Below are 16,681 nucleotides of genomic sequence, written 5' to 3'. Positions count from 1 at the left end.
GTATTGCATAGAGCTAATTGTATTTGGGTGTTGCTTTTGGCTTTTGGTTATAAATGTATCATGAAGGAAGTGAGAAGGTGTGGCTAATGTGCTCATTTGTTTTGGTCTGTGCTGTGGCTCTGAAGTTGTTTATGCTGTATATCACCTTTAAAACAAAGAAAACCTGTGGAAAAGTATCATCATTCAATAATGGGAATACTGTAGAGCTCAATCAATCATTCATTTCACCTGAACAAAAACCCCATCAAATATGTTCTTTTTTTTTTCTCCATTGAAAACATTTACCTTGTTGGAAATCCAGAATCATGCTCCCATAATAATGTTGATATTTTTTTTAATGGGAAAAGTTTAAATGTTGTTTAAAAGGCATCTGCTAGTCCAGTGTAAGGTTCAAAGTCTGACAATCCAAAGTGACTTAAAGGTGATCGAGTTATTTACATAGTCCTGAGGAATAACCATTTACATATTCCTCAGGACTATGTAAATATCTTCCAAACTAACCTAGAAATGCCAAAAGGAAGTTTATTTCATAGGCAAATAATGAAAAAAGGAGCTTTACAGACAATATAATCTGCCTGTCTGTGGATAAAATAAATACACCATGGTGTGTATAATCGGTATCACTAAGCGCACAACCACAAACTGTTGCCGCAGGGCCTAAAAGGAGATAAATGTGGCTGTGGCAAAGTTTGATATTACTTACTTTAAGAGTAAAACCTCATAAAGGAGGAGGTAAACTGAAATTGGGGTTTAACCTTTTAGAGGGGGGTTTATTGCACCCAAATAGACAGTTTTCATCTGCAGCTGTGTCCTCATTAAGCTCAAATAACACAGTTATTCGGAAAGGCTGAAGGCTCTGTAGGAACTGATGTACAGCAACATGTTGGCCTTTATCCACAAGCAGTTTTATGTTCCCTTGGCCACATTTATGGCTTAATGAGTCAGACTGGGAGCTTATTTTCTTGTTGCGCCTGACTCTGGCAATCCACATTTATTGGTTTCCTTTTACCCCCATTGACCTTTTGGCAGGATGAAATCTAATATCCAAAAACAAACTTTCATTTTTGTGTCTGCAGCTGAGCCAACTGATTATGCAATTCTCCATTTTTAGGGTTACAGCTCTGTGCCCTATATATAGTAAGCACTGGGACAATCCACTGTGAATTGCTTTTTTGCTTTTTTTAATTTACATTAAAAAAATTCTCTCTATCAATTTCTGCCATTTAATTTATTTCTTTTTATATGTAATTTCTATAATTATATTTTTTACTTCTTTACTAGTATTTAGAATTTGTGAATTTTTAAAAATACTTTTTATTTTTTACTGCAAATGTAATTATTTTTGTTTTAATTTTTTTAATTAGAAATTTGTAAAAACTACCCAAAATGAAAAGTGAGATGCTGCAGTTGAACACCTGATGGCGCAATATTGGCAGGGACAAAAGAAAGTGTCGAAGAAGAAGAAGAAGCCGGAGTTTTGTCGCGCAGTGCTGACACTCCTTCCGATTCACGGCATTCGTGAAATCAAACCTTTCTGTCTGTTTGCAGTTCACCGTAAGTGACGGCATTTTATGGCAGCGTTGGACGCTAATGACGGCGGCCAGCTGCGTGACAAACGGCGGGCAGAGAGAGTGATGAAGGCGGCGCGGTGTGGAGTCCTGTAACGGCTGCACCATGATCCCCGTGTCCCTGCTGGTGTTTGTGATGGCAGGCTGGTGTGCTGTCTATCTGGCGGACACGCTGCTCAGGGTGAATATTTGCCTTTTTGTTTTTCTTCCTGCTCAGCAGTCTGTCAGCTAACGCACGTGAATGGATTTAACCATTAGAAGGTTTGAGCTGTGGGCACTCGTGTAAACAGGCCAGAGCAGCCCTGGAACCGCTGGAAACCCCGCTATTAAACACATTACGGCCATTACTTCACAATGTCTGTCCATGAGATGCGTTTAATGCTTAAAGTGAGCAGAAAATGTGGGAAATATAAGACCCTGTCTGTCTTTAAATGCTATCAGAGTAAACTATAAGCGAGTACCTGCAGTAGAATAGAGTATAACTCAGGATTTCCATGTATCCTGGAAAACCTGGCAACCTAGAGATCTGCTCTCTAACCCTTAAAATTTCGTGGAATTACAAAGCAAAACACAAGTAAACAAGGAAGAAGAGAGTCCAAAGGTGCAGCGCAAAAAGATATTAAAATCAGGTACAAACAAAGAGGAAAGTGCCATTCACAATAAAAACAGCAGGGGATAATTATACAGTGGGGCAAAAAAGTATTTAGTCAGCCACCGATTGTGCAAGTTCCCCCACTTAAAATGATGACAGAGGTCAGTAATTTGCACCAGAGGTACACTTCAACTGTGAGAGACAGAATGTGAAAAAAAAATCCATAAATTCACATGGTAGGATTTGTAAAGAATTTATTCGTAAATTAGGGTGGAAAATAAGTATTTGGTCACCTCAAACAAGGAGAATCTCTGGCTCTCACAGACCTGTAACGTCCTCTGTAAGAAGCTTTTCTGTCCCCCACTCGTTACCTGTATGAATGGCACCTGTTTGAACTCATCATCTGTATAAAAGACACCTGTCCACAGCCTCAAACAGTCAGACTCCAAACTCTGCCATGGCCAAGACCAAAGAGCTTTCGAAGGACACCAGGAAAAGTATTGTAGACCTGCACCAGACTGGGAAGAGTGAGTCTACAATAGGCAAGCAGCTTGGTGTGAAAAAATCAACTGTGGGAGCAATCATCAGAAAATGGAAGACATACAAGACCACTGATAATCTCCCTCGATCTGGGGCTCCACGCAAGATCTCATCCCGTGGGGTCAAAATGATCATGAGAACGGTGAGCAAAGATCCCAGAACCACACGGGGGGACCTGGTGAATGACCTGCAGAGAGCTGGGACCAAAGTAACAAAGGTCACCATCAGTAACACACTACAACGGCAGGGAATCAAATCCCGCAGTGCCAGACGTGTTCCGCTGCTGAAGCCAGTGCATGTCCAGGCCCGTCTGAAGTTTGCCAGAGAGCACATGGATGATACAGCAGAGGATTGGGAGAATGTCATGTGGTCAGATGAAACCAAAGTAGAACTTTTTGGTATAAACTCAACTCGTCGTGTTTGGAGGAAGAAGAATACTGAGTTGCATCCCAAGAACACCATACCTACTGTGAAGCATGGGGGTGGAAACATCATGCTATGGGGCTGTTTTTCTGCCAAGGGGACAGGACGACTGATCCGTGTTAAGGACAGAATGAATGGGGCCATGTATCGTGAGATTTTGAGCCAAAACCTCCTTCCATCAGTGAGAACTTTGAAGATGAAACGAGGCTGGGTCTTCCAACATGACAATGATCCAAAACACACCGCCCGGGCAACAAAGGAGTGGCTCCGTAAGAAGCATTTGAAAGTCCTGGAGTGGCCTAGCCAGTCTCCAGGCCTCAACCCCATAGAAAATCTGTGGCGGGAGTTGAAAGTCCATGTTGCTCGGCGACAGCCCCAAAACATCACTGCTCTCGAGAAGATCTGCATGGAGGAATGGGCCAAAATACCAGCTACTGTGTGTGCAAACCTGGTAAAGACCTATAGTAAACGTTTGACCTCTGTTATTGCCAACAAAGGTTATGTTACAAAGTATTGAGTTGTATGTTTATTATTGACCAAATACTTATTTTCCACCCTGATTTACGAATAAATTCTTTACAAATCCTACCATGTGGATTCATGGATTTTTTTTTTTCCACATTCTGTCTCTCACAGTTGAAGTGTACCTCTGGTGCAAATTACTGACCTCTGTCATCATTTTAGGTGGGGGAACTTGCACAATCGGTGGCTGACTAAATACTTTTTTGCCCCACTGTAGCATTATTAGTGTGGAAGCACATTCAAGGATTAGTGAGAAAAAAGAAAATTTGTTATTAACCTATTTTTTTAAAACTGAGACATCCATCAAGGCATCCGTCCACTTATTAGTTTTCATTAACTGGCTATCCTAATTAGTGTTGCAGGCCTGCTGGATCCTATCCCAGCTATTAGTCATATATTTTGACTTTAAAAAACTATAACTGGGTGAGCAAAATTGAATTTATTTAGGATTTTCTTGACTCGACACAGGGTTTGGTTAAATGACCCTTAGCAAGTTGCAGTTGAATCAGACACTTTTGCTAGCCAAAAGTATATCCCCATGTAAAAACATGTAACATCTTGTCAGATCTAAAGATACAGAGGAGCCAGTGAATGAGGCTTGTAATATCAACATCTGCTCAATTTCAGCTGCATTTTGAACAGTGTACAGATGAGTTAATGAAGACTTTGAAAGCCTTTAAATATCACTGCGAAATCAATTTTAATGTTCAGTGGAGTTTAAATCCCAGTTTCAGATTTGAGAAGCCTTTGTTTTATTTATAAACATAAAAACCTTATTTCCTACCAAGTTAGAGGCAGTCTGCGGCCTCATTTCTGAGCTGTTTTGTGTGTAAACTATTTCAGTCGGTCCTCCTCCCTCGACTTTTCCTTTTCTTACAATGATTAAGCATTTGGCTGCTTTTATCATTACATGCATCGGTGGGCAATTTTTAACATTGTAACCCCTTGTAGCTTATATAAAGTTAGAGATGAATAGTGTAAAATTCTCCTTCTGATTGGGGGTTTCAATATGCAGAACCTTTTGTGATTACAGCTTATTGAGGTCCGGACATTGGAAATATGTGAACACTAAGCTCTTACAGAATAACTCCAGTTAGACGTGCTTTCTAAATGTGGATGTGCTCGTGCGCTGACTTTGTTTCTGTCCTGCAGTCATCGGTGACGCATCGGATCAGCTATGAGTCATGGCTCGCCAGTCGTGGCCTGATGTTGTCTCCTTTTCACGTGAGATGGCAAACCACCATGTTCAACCGACTATTTGCATACTGCGCCCGCATCAACCCCCGGGCTCTTTACATGTGGTACGGTTTCTGTATATGTAATACACTCAGCTGTTCCTGTAGTCTTTCTGAACTTTAATCGAGTGCAGTTAGTGTCAAAAATGGTAGAAAATGTGTATGTTGTGACACACAAGCCTAAACTAATATTTACAAATGTGTACAAATGATTTGATTCAGGTGCTAGTGGAAACCGGGACATCTGAGCTTCCTCATGTGTTTTTCAAATAAAACAACGTTTTGTTTTTGTTTTTTTTTCCTGAATAAACAGAACAGCCCATCACTCCTCGACTACAAAACATACATTTACAAGTTACAGATACAGTACGCACAATAAATAAGTACATTTGCAAGTTAGTTTATGCTGATGGATCATAACACGCATGTTTGTAAAACATTTTGAGACTAATTTCCCTCTATAAACCTTGTCCACACCTTCAGATTCCTGCTTCCTTCCACTTCAGTTACAATAAAATTATACTTTTTTTTTTCTTGTAAATGACGCGCTGTGTTACTTTTGACTTTGATACTTGATGGTTTGGCTAAAAGCTTTCCTCAACCTTCCTTTTTCATCATAAAAGCATTTGGCAATTTAATAACATTTCTAAAAACGTCTTTTCTGCAGTAAATGGATTCAGAGAAGCTGTTGACTTACTTTCACAGGACATAATTTGTTTCCTGGAAGAAAAACATTTTAGAGCATTACATTTTAATTGCAAGCTGAGTCTGCACTGACTTCCTATAACCAGCCGTATGACAACCGAGCCTTAAAAGCTAAAGTCTGCAGCAAATGTAAAAAATAAATAGCTTGAGATGTTAGCAGACATCTTTCCTCCTGCAGATGTCCTCTCTCTTTCTAAAGACTAAATGGACAGATAGACATGCATCATACATGCTGAAAGTAAGTCGATTTTTGACTTTTCAGTAAGCAAGTAACATTTACAAAGCACTTCTCAATAACATAACATCACATGGCTCTTCACAGTAAGATGAAGACAATGATGGAAAAAAAATGGGGATAAAAGTTGGTCTTAAGCTTCCCTTAAAGGTATCAGAAATGTCCACAGACCTCAAAAGCTCCTTTCTTCCTTAACCTGGACTGTGGGACAGCTAGCAGCACTGAACAATAAACTGTACTGTCTTGCTAGTTACATATGGATTTAAAGGCTGACTAATATAGAGGGGCATCTGACTGTCAGAGATTTGAAAGAATTTTGATTTGAATCCTAAGCTTTAATTCGAAGCCAATGTAAAGCCAGGACCATTTAGAGGACGTGATGAGAAGCCTCACAGCAGCATTCTGGACTGTTTGTAGGCGATGAGGTCCGGTCAGGATTTGGTCTGGATTGTAGGATTTAAACTCTACTCTCAAAGGTAAAGGTCCTGACGCTATCTGCGTCTGGTCAAAGAAGTTGTTTTCCCATGACACAGTTTAGGAAGGAACCTGAAGGACAGGCCAGTTTTTACATGTTTGTTTTATTGATTCATATTTTTTATGCTAACACCCCCAAACTTTTGGATTTATAGTAGATGACTTGTAGTAGTGACTGTTTTTAAAAATAATACTCTTAGTGTGGAACTGACTTGGTGTGGCATTTCTGAGTTTCTCAATTCCAGGTGTTTTTCCCGTTGTGTAGCTTTAATAATCTTTCGTTTTTTCACATTTATAAATGTGAAAAAAGTACAGCAAAATTGCACTTGTTGAATTTGCATCCCATCTGTGTTTCCCAGGTTCAACAGTGGTCTGGTGTTTGGTATCGCTGCCATGTTGGGCTCAGTGGTGCTGCTGATAAGGACTCTGCAGCAGACCATCGCTCAGATGACCACAGACAACCCACGGATTGGAGATCAACAGACCCTGCAGGTGGTGGTAGGTTGACTTTAATGTGATTTCTATACATAAGTTCCATCAGCTGAATGAAAATGGCAAGTATTCATCAGATTTAAATCTGTAAGCTTTTGTGTCTCTTTTCTGTGTGTAACTGGATAAAAACAGCCTTCAGAGTTGATCATAAGCGTGTGAAATTCAAATGTCTGTGCCATGAAAAAAAAAAAAGACCCCTGCTTTTCAGAAGTGTTTCCCTGTTCACTTTTTATTCATTATGGTGTCAAATAACCGTGCATAAATGTGAGCCCTATCCCCAGTGGAGCTCTGTAGGTGATTCATGGGAAGCTATTAGTGGGCCATTTATATCCAAGAATTCAGCCTGGAGAAGAAAAAAAAATCTAGTCAGAAGGAGAAAAAATGCAGAAAACCACAAGCTTCAGCAAAACACCAAGCAATTAACGTGAAGAACCAAAACAAAAATTAAATGTGGTGATACAAATTAGAATTTTTTATTTGGGAAGATGTTACACTGTGGTTAAATTGGCTCTTCATTTTTAGGATAAAACTAACCATAAATGCTGATTTTTAACTCTGTGAATTATGTTTTATGTTCATATCTTAGTCAGTTTCTTTTTTTTTTTTTGTCTCTGGTGTGTCTTTAGGTCCCCGGTGTTAATCTACCCACAAGTCAGCTGGCCTACTTCTTCATCGCCCTGCTGCTCAGTGGAGTAATACATGAGCTGGGCCACGCTGTGGCAGCACTGAGGTAATAACCACACCGCACCACATTGTAGTGTCAACATAGCATCCAGCATGAATCCATCATGATGAAGAGCATTTGTTTTGTTGGTGGATAATATATTAAACTCCAGAAAGGTGAAAGAATACAAAGACTCCAATACTACAAGTGTGTTTGCAAGGAGGACGTTGTAAATGTATGTCAGACTTCTGCTCAAAACGTTTGAAGCCTGGTCTTAAAAGTAGAGAGGACGTCTGTCTCTTGAAGCCAAACTGGGAGCTGGTTCCACAGGAGAGGAGCCTGATTTATAATCTTGTCCCTTGATAACCTTTCGGGATTAAGATAAAGGATTTATCTGAATCAGAGATAAAGGATTGTTAAAGATGGGACAATGTGCCTGCAGACATGAGCCAAATATAGAGCCCTTTGCCTTCTATTCTGCTTTAAGTAGAATGTGTTTCTGCTACTTTAGTATTTAAATTTGACCTTAAAACACCGGTTTGATAAAATTAGTGGCTTAGGCTGTCCAGGTACAGTGGAAATTAAATGTGTTTTTTGTATTAATCGCATGTTTTGATGTCAAATTCAAAACCACAAGTTGCTGATGATTTCGTTTCATTGCGTTGTATTACTTGCTCACTTTGTGTGATTTTGATGAGCCCCAAAAAATCCCTTTAATTCATTCCTGATTTTTATTTCATGGTGCATTGGTTCTGATTACAGTTAATGATTAGGTGGATTGTGCAAATCCAAACTAATGAATTAGTGTGCATAGCACATGGTCCAGATGACCCCTCTGATCTTCTGCATCATCCTATTTTTCACAAAGCCACTGATTTCAGACAAGTGATTTTTAAGTGAGGAGCCTCAAAGACTTCTTTCATGTGGATTCAGTCTGTAAGACTGTGATTAACCTCTGCTGGAGGATTTTTTTTTCTCAAAAGGGTTGCACTTATTTTAATACAGGATACAACTTGTGTACAGATAAACGTGAAGGCAGTAGGGGGCTAGGTTCCAAGTACAGTGGTATGTATTTATGACAAATATAGGAAAAGAATTAACATTTGAAAAATATGTACATCCATAAACAGTCAAGTCAGTATCTTGATTCAGTCAAACAGGGGTTCAAGGAAGCCAAAAACGAGTAGTTTTTGTACTAGTTTCCACCACACCAAAGGGCAAGCCAAAGATTGTTTTGATTTTTTTTAAAGGATGTTTATTGTAAATTCTGTTGCACTAAATTAACAATGAATTCTTAACTTTCAGTCCAATATATACTGGGTGTATCAAAAAGAGTTGTTTGATTTCAAAGTGCTGTAATTCTGCAGCTGTTCGCCTGTAACAATCGAAAGATGCGTTGTTACAAAGAGGGGATCCATGAGTTTCATGTGGTTGCTGAGCAGTTGTGAAAATTGCAAGTTTTGTATATAAAACATTATATTCAGCCATGTATTTTAAAATGTATTTCAAGGTTCTATGTCTGTTACTTTAACAAATATAGCCTTTTGAAATTGGATGGTTCTTTTTGATGAACCCTGTATATTGCAGTCGTATTTAGTAACCCCAAGTGCTGCTGCACACCTGAGGCGAATAGCGTTCCCTTACTGCACATTGGCTCTGCCCTAAGTACACCCCGCTTTAATTACATATCAGTTAATAACCACATAATCTAAAAAAAAAATTAGATTATGAAATTACTAGCAAAATGTTTACTGAGGTCAAATATCCAGTGAGCGCCAGAATAGATTTTCCCATAGCTTCTTATACAAGCCGGCTTCTGCTTGGAGCCAGATGTTTCCCCTTGCTTTCTATTTGAAGGTTTAAGGTACCTCCACACTTCCCAGAAGCTACATCTATGTTTGCCTCTAAATATTCACAGACACAATAGTGTGTTTGTCTAAAAGGTCTCAAGACTTCTTATACGTTTAGTGGAGTCTGGTGTGTCATTTGAGTTCAAGGGCAGCGAAGCCCAGTTTGATCTCACATGAGCTCTGCTCTTTGCCTTTTTCTAGTAGGTGTGCCCTATCTCATGTGCACATCCATGGTATGTCATGTACCCCCTAAAACACCTAATTACAAGCCTTCAAAAAAGAAAAAGCATTCTTACCACATGACTCCCATCAGGAAGTGGTCCAGTCTGTCATATGCTTGTCACCAGTCTATCTACCGTTGAGAGCGTAAATCAAGTCTGCCATTTCTTATGTATCTGTCATACCTTAGATTTTGAAGATTTTCCCTCACTGTGCCCAAAACCTGGAAGCTGCCCAGCGTTGCCCAGGAGCTTCCACCACTTCAGTTGTTGGAGTACCAGCTGTTAACAAAGATTCTCTCTTAGCAGGAGAGTTTACCCTCTGTTAAATTAAAGGACCAAAAATTGGCTTGAACATTTGATTCTAGGTGAAAATTGAATGAATAGTGCAATATTTTGCGCTGTTATTGTAAGTACAGTGTAAGTGCTTTCTTGAAGTGCACTGTTTTCTGTGCATTTGTATGTTGTGGGCTTTTGTGGTAAATGGTAAAAGGACTTGGTCTTATATAGTGCTTTTCTACTTCACTTGAGCACTCAAAGTGCTTTATACAGCTTGCCTTGTTCACTTATTCGCACCCATTTATACAAGGACTTTTTTTCTATGCCTTCACACACATGACACTCCAATCAACACATCAGAGAGCAACCTGTGGTTCAATATATTGCCCATGGATACTTTGACATGCAGACTGGCTCAAACTACAAAACTGATTAGTAGGTGACCTGCTCTGCCTTCTGAGCTCACCGGTTTTGTGTATACAATTGTAGAGACTGGCCTCAGGGCAAGTTCCTTTGTAGGGTGTCAGACAGGGCTAGACCAGTAAAACCACTTGATAATACGCTGTATGTATAAAGAAATACAAGTACTGTTGGAATATTTTCATTTGTATTGAATCAATCCAATCAATCCGATCCATGATGGCAAGGCTGAAATAAATAAAATGAGTGGGATTCCACTGTCGCTTCTTTCACTTTCTGGTAGTCTGCAATGAAATATTTCCATCATAGCTGAAAGAAAGCATTGGCATGGCTCCTTGTCTTCTAGGTCATGATAAAAATCCAAAAATGATGACCTCCTTTATCTTCCTTCTGCTCCGGCCCTCAGGCTGTATGTTTGACACCCCTCATAGAGTCTGTTTCCCTTTAAAATCTAATGTTTCTTTGTTTTTTCTTATTTCTGTTCTCACGCAGGGAGCAAGTGCGAGTGAATGGATTTGGGATGTTTGTGTTCGTAGTTTATCCTGGTGCATTTGTGGACCTCTTCACCACACACCTCAACCTCATATCACCGGCTCAGCAGCTCCGCATCTTCTGTGCCGGTAAGACTTTTTATCCTGAGATGTGCTGATAGCTCCTTACGGCAGCCTGATTGTGTTTCCAGCTATTAATCACAATTATTACAAGCATGTTGTTTTGCCAGCAAAGGTCACTCTGAGGAGTTTATTGCTAAGCAGCAGACAGCTGCATCGCATCAAATCATTTCACTCTGCAATTAAGAAAATTAGAGCTTAATGAATTGAATGGTAAGCTGGCAGTCATTCGCACATGAATGTGACTGATGTCTGCCATCGCAGATCATCAGAGGGAGCTGCTTAAAGCCTGAGTATTTTCTGTGTGTGGTCTGGTTTGGAAGAAAAGTGCAGTTTCATTAGAAAATAGTCAAGTAGTTAGTTTGGAAAATCCCCATGCTGTAAGAATTACAGCAGAACGGTTATATGAAACATAAATTAAACGTCAAGCAGAGACTTGAACTTGATTTCCAAATTAACACAATGAAAACCAAAAAACAAAACATTAACATTAGAAGTTTTTCTGCATACAACTTGTAAGTGTTGCTTTTAATATTCTTGTAAAGCAGAAGTTATGAGAGCGGCATCTTTTGCACTTTGATAATGTATACCCATGCCCCCTTACAGAAAGTATGAAAGGATTATGTGGACTTGTTAAGGCCCTGGTCATACAGGCCTAGAGTCTGGTTGTTGACTGCTTGGTAACCACTGGTTACTAGGGAAAAGTGAGTATTCCCAATTAGTTGCAAGTGGTTGCTGGCAATCTCTGTGAAATAGATTTTTTTTTTTTAAGCCACAGTCATGCACCAAGAGGCCAATCAGTGAGACTTGGAGTATCCACAGGTCTGTTTGATGAGTGGTTGCTGGAGGTTGCCTGCTGCTGTTAAGTGAAATTGGTCACAAACAGGTATACGGTTGCTAGCAGATTGCTTTGGTTAACTTTAGTTTGTATGAAAGATGCTGACTAGTCTGCAAACACTTGCCAACTACTCTCAACCATTCGCCTTAAAAGTAAAAGTTTATTTAAACGTGTTATTTTCAGTAGAGAGGCGAAACTTTCAATTTGAAGGCAAATGTTCTTAGTTTGCAGTTTGTATCGCACTTTAGTTTTAATACTTCTTGGTAGTAAAGTGTTTGCAGAGGAGTCAGCATCTTCTGTGCAAGCCACAGCAATCTGCAAGCAACCGTATACCTGTCTGTGACCAGTGTCACCCAATGACAGCAAGCCAACCTCCAGCAGCCACTCATCCACCTCGTTGTTGACTGGTGTCTAGGTCTATGTTACTCAGGCCTAAGGTATCGCATTCCCTCCATCATAATGCACTGCCAGGCAGATGATTTTTCAGATGGTTTTGCATGGTGGATCAAAATCTGCTGGTTTCTTTCTGTGTTCATCAATTTTGACAAGATCTCTGACATCACTGGCTGAAATGCAGCCCCAAACTATGACCACGTCTCCACCGTGTTTTAGTGATGGCTTCAGATACTCACTATTATGTCCCCATGCACATGTTGATAACAAGTTTGAAGTTTGAACCAACAATTTCTGAATTTAGATTCATCACTTAATTAAACCTGTTGCTGCCGATTTTCAGTGCAGTTCTTGTATACTTTGGCAGACCTCACCTTTTCTTTGTTAACTTAAGAATACCTTCGTCACAGCCACCTTTCCACTGAAACCATTTCTGATGAGGCTTTGGGAGTTTTTCCTTCCCACTGTCGCCAAAGTGCTTGCTATTAGGGGGTCATATGATTGTTGGGTTTTTCTTTGTATGTATTATTGTAGGTTCTACCTTACAATATAAAGCACCTTGAGGCGACTGTTGTTGTAATTTGGTGCTGTATAAATCAAATTGAATTCAAATTGAATTGGACAGTATGGGAATCAACCATGATTCACACAATGCTGAGAGATGCTAAGTTTTCAGCTGGTAGTTCTTTAGGAATCACCTAGGCTGAAGGTGATACAATTTAAAATGGGTTCTTTGCTAAATTGTCTAATACGTGTAAATGGAATGGGTTCATCACTTGAATTAGATGCCTTTTTGTGCATGAATTATTCACAGGTCAGTGTTAAATGGCTTATGAAATTTAAAATACAAACTATTAAATAAGATTCTCCTGGAAATGGTCCAGTACAAGGACTGGATTGAAAATGAGTGGAAATAGCAGCCAGTGTCTAACCCCCCCAAAAAACTTGGACAACAAGGTGAAACCTGCACAGTACTATACATGTGTAATAGCCTTATCAATACAAAGGTCTGGCTAATGTGTATTAAAATGCATATTGTACTACATGTGATGTTTTATGTTGTGTTATAGGATTAGTTATTCTATTGTCTTTGTATTGCTTCTGACTTGTATTTGGTCAATTCTGAAGCAATTATTCTGTCGGGCAGTTTAATGCAAAATCCCAATCACCAATCCCAATCATCTTAATGAAAGCATTTCTCAATATAATGAAGAAAGGTTGTAGCTATAAGAATGGGGGAATGAGGCCTGTTATTGCGGTAAAAATATAATGTAGGAAAAAAAAGGTTCTGACATTCTTCCTGCTTTGTGATATTTTGTCGCTTTATTAGAGAATTTTAATGATTCAGTCAAAGATGAAAATTGGATTAATTTTTTTAATTTATTTTTGCACTTAATCATTTCCACATTTTATAGATTGAAGACATGGAGTAAAAGTGCAAGAGTAGAACAGAACAAGACCACTCAGGTAAACAGAGCCACAGCTTAATTCAGAGTGTGGCGATGCTATGAATAATTTTTCCAGCCTTGGAAATGTCACGCTGGTCTGGTCGAGGCTGAGCTCCATACAGATTATGGTACAGCTGGCAAAATTTCATACTGCTGGATTTCCCTTTGCTGTTTGCAGCCTTTAGAGGGCAGTGAAGAACTGTGGTGAAACAGTCTTTGTCTTTACCTATCAAGTGAAAAAAATTCCCTCAGGCTTTGCTGAGAAGAAAATAACTTGGTTGGGACTCCAGATGCAAAACTGAGATGTTCAGTCAGTTCACGTGACAAAGTGAGAGAGATGCTTTTCCCATTAGGAGGGTGGTGACGTAATAGCGTGCTGTGTTTATTGTTTTTTTCTCTCGCTGTCCACAGCCGAGATTGCCCTGCGTGCAAGGGGGGTTGTCAGACATAACATGTTTATTATTTATTCCTGTAGAGATAGGTGCTGAAACTTTAATAGTTTGTTTACTGCATATATCAATATTTGAAATACACTGCATGAAGATTTTCCTTTTTTCTTTTTTGCCTCAAGGGCAGACATTGACTTTTTTTTTAAGATGTAGTGCATTTTTTCCAGCTGTACATTAAAAATCTTTTTTTTTTCCTTTTTTGTCAAAAAGGTTTTTCCTCAAAATACCATGTTTTTAACTTCCCTCTGACCACAGAGTCTACCTCTGTCTATGTCACCATCACTATGTTTGAGTGATACCGTTGAGTGCTTTGACCTCATCAGGCCATGCAACGTTTCCTCCTGTGGTTTTTGGGAGACTGGCTTAGTTCTCTTGCATAATTAAGATGGTATAGACTGCTATTTTTAGGGAGCCGTGGTTACTGTTGTGGCATGAGATCCTACATTCAGAATATGTGGCAAACACGCAGGTGGTTATTACAGCAGCAGCAAAACTTTACCATACAATCCTCACATTACGAAGGATGTTTTAGTCTAAGCTTTTTGAAGGATGCGAAGGATGAAAAGACTATTGTTGTCCACAAAGTGATGTGCAGACTACATGAGCAAGATACTAGTATTTCTTCTTATATTTGGAGTTCTTCCTTTGTAGGTCAAAGAGAGACACTCGTTAGCCAGTCTTTTTAGTGCAGAGTGATTTTGTAAGGAAAATGAAATTGCATCACGTTTGCAATATTTTATGTGTTTTTTAAAACTGTGGTCTGTTATTCACATTTCCATTTGTGTATTTATAATCTTGTGTCCTGATAGAGTGGCATTTCAGCATTAGTAGACCAAATAATCGCTACTTTTACACTATCAGTTGATTAGATGTCTGAAATGAGCTGTGAAACCAAAACCTCCAGTTTCAATGTACTTTGCCATTGACAGAAGGGTTTAATGGCATGTGGGTGGGGCATCTGCACACTCAGCAACAGCTGTAATGACCATATATGGGATATATATGGGATATCTGTCTCAGTGACATAATTAAGAGACCCCCCCCACCCAAAAAAAAAGTCTGAAACTGAGCATACACTGACCTCAATATTTAAAATTTTCGTTCATAGAAAATAGCAGGTGCACTACAGTTTTCTTTGAACCATTGGACAAACAGAAACTTCCCTTTCTATGTACTTACATACTTTAAGATAACACGGTAAGAAATTAAAACGAATACAAGAGCTTGTAGTTATAGCCATTTAAAGTTCAGACACCGAGGCAATTTAACAGTCATATTTCCACTTGATTTGATTTAGAATGAGTAATTACTGCAGCAGCTGGCTGGAAAATGTGAGAACCTGTCTTCCACCGCTTCCAATTCGAAATGGAGACTTTGGCTTCAAGTGTCTGCCAATACAGAGTTACTATCAATAACGCTGTTAAATTAATAATCTGTATGCCTCACTGTGAGAAAAAGACTGGGTATTAGGGCTGTGCGAGATGACCAAAATCTCATATCCCGATATAAGAATTCTATCGTCCCGATAACGATATAAAGCACAAAAATGTAACATTTCCTGAAAATTCTGTGAATCTCGAGCAGCTCGACTTGCGGGAAGTGTTTCCAGCTGCGCGTCATGTACCTGGAGTCGAGTGTTTTAACAGATGCAGATTAACGTGAAAGAGCAGATTATTTATGGATGAGAAGTAAAAAAGAGCCGCCAGGTGCTAAAAAATAAACCTTAGACTGAAACGTTAGAACAGGCTTTTCCCCGCAGCACGCCGTGTAATAAATACTCACAAAGAAAATGGCGGCCGTTACAACTTATGTCTAAAAATGTATAGTTTCATGTTTATTTTGAAAAGTCTAGACAGGATCTTGAGCTTTATTGTGAAAGGTTTATGTGGAAGATAAACAAGCAGACACGCGATGGTGTTACCGTCGTTGTTGCTAAACACAACGCATAAAAACAGGCGCTTGTCCGTTGTGTGGTTATATAAAATATAAGAGAAAGAGAGAACTTTAAGAAATTAATATAGCCACTACAGTGACCATCAAAACGATGAAACAATAATGCCCTAAAGAGTTTATTTTGCGACACCATGAAACAAAGGATAGTGTAAAATGAAACGATAGACGTTTTGATATCGTCATCCGATATATATCGTTATATCGAACAGCCCTACTGGGTGTGTATATATATATATATATAGAGAGAGATAGATATATGGAAAAAAAACATCAAGTTCGACTTAAACAGTGAAATAATAAATGAAGACAGGTCCAGGAGAAATACAATGGGGGAAAAATAATGTATTTGTCTTGTTCAACTAATTTATTTTCACTGATCTTATTTTGGATCAAAGTGAGAGTCATGAGGCCGCAAACTGCAGCAGGTGTGCAGCTGACAGGAGACAGCTGCAGTGGAATCATATTTAATTGCGGTGACAACAACATTTTATGTTAACATAAGTGTAATAAAAGCTTACTGACAGGTGTTACACCAACTCCTACTAGCTTCACGTGTAAAGACTCGAACATGACAAGAGTGAAAGTAAATGATAGTGAGCATAGTCGTCTCATCTTTTCAGCCATGTCTGCTTACTTTGATCACAGTTTGTATGTTTGCAGAAGTTTTTTATGTAAGTGGAAACAGCAGCTATTGGTGTAAAATGCCTCCAAAATGCCAATATCCTACTGTTAGCTTCCTCTGTGCTATGTTAGCTGTGTTGCTAGCTGATGG

General features: G+C 39.1%; 1 protein-coding gene across 1 annotated transcript in view; it reads left to right on the top strand.

The window, feature by feature from the left end:
- Nucleotides 1-1,429: 1,429 nt before the first annotated feature.
- mbtps2 (membrane-bound transcription factor peptidase, site 2) overlaps nt 1,430-16,681 on the top strand; it is a 25,826-nt gene continuing 10,574 nt past the window's right edge. The window contains exons 1-5 of the mRNA XM_005730509.1: nt 1,430-1,749; nt 4,798-4,946; nt 6,654-6,792; nt 7,413-7,516; nt 10,710-10,837. Of these exons, the coding sequence (XP_005730566.1) occupies nt 1,675-1,749; nt 4,798-4,946; nt 6,654-6,792; nt 7,413-7,516; nt 10,710-10,837 (595 nt within the window). The 5' untranslated portion in view covers nt 1,430-1,674. The remainder of the gene's footprint in view (nt 1,750-4,797; nt 4,947-6,653; nt 6,793-7,412; nt 7,517-10,709; nt 10,838-16,681) is intronic.

The sequence above is a fragment of the Pundamilia nyererei genome, unplaced genomic scaffold (genome assembly GCF_000239375.1).
Source record: "Pundamilia nyererei isolate P.nyererei 1_Seehausen unplaced genomic scaffold, PunNye1.0 scaffold00037, whole genome shotgun sequence".
NCBI classification, from domain to species: Eukaryota; Metazoa; Chordata; class Actinopteri; order Cichliformes; family Cichlidae; genus Pundamilia; species Pundamilia nyererei.
Note: the sequence above shows the minus strand (reverse complement) of the source record. Positions and strands in the feature narration are given on the sequence as shown.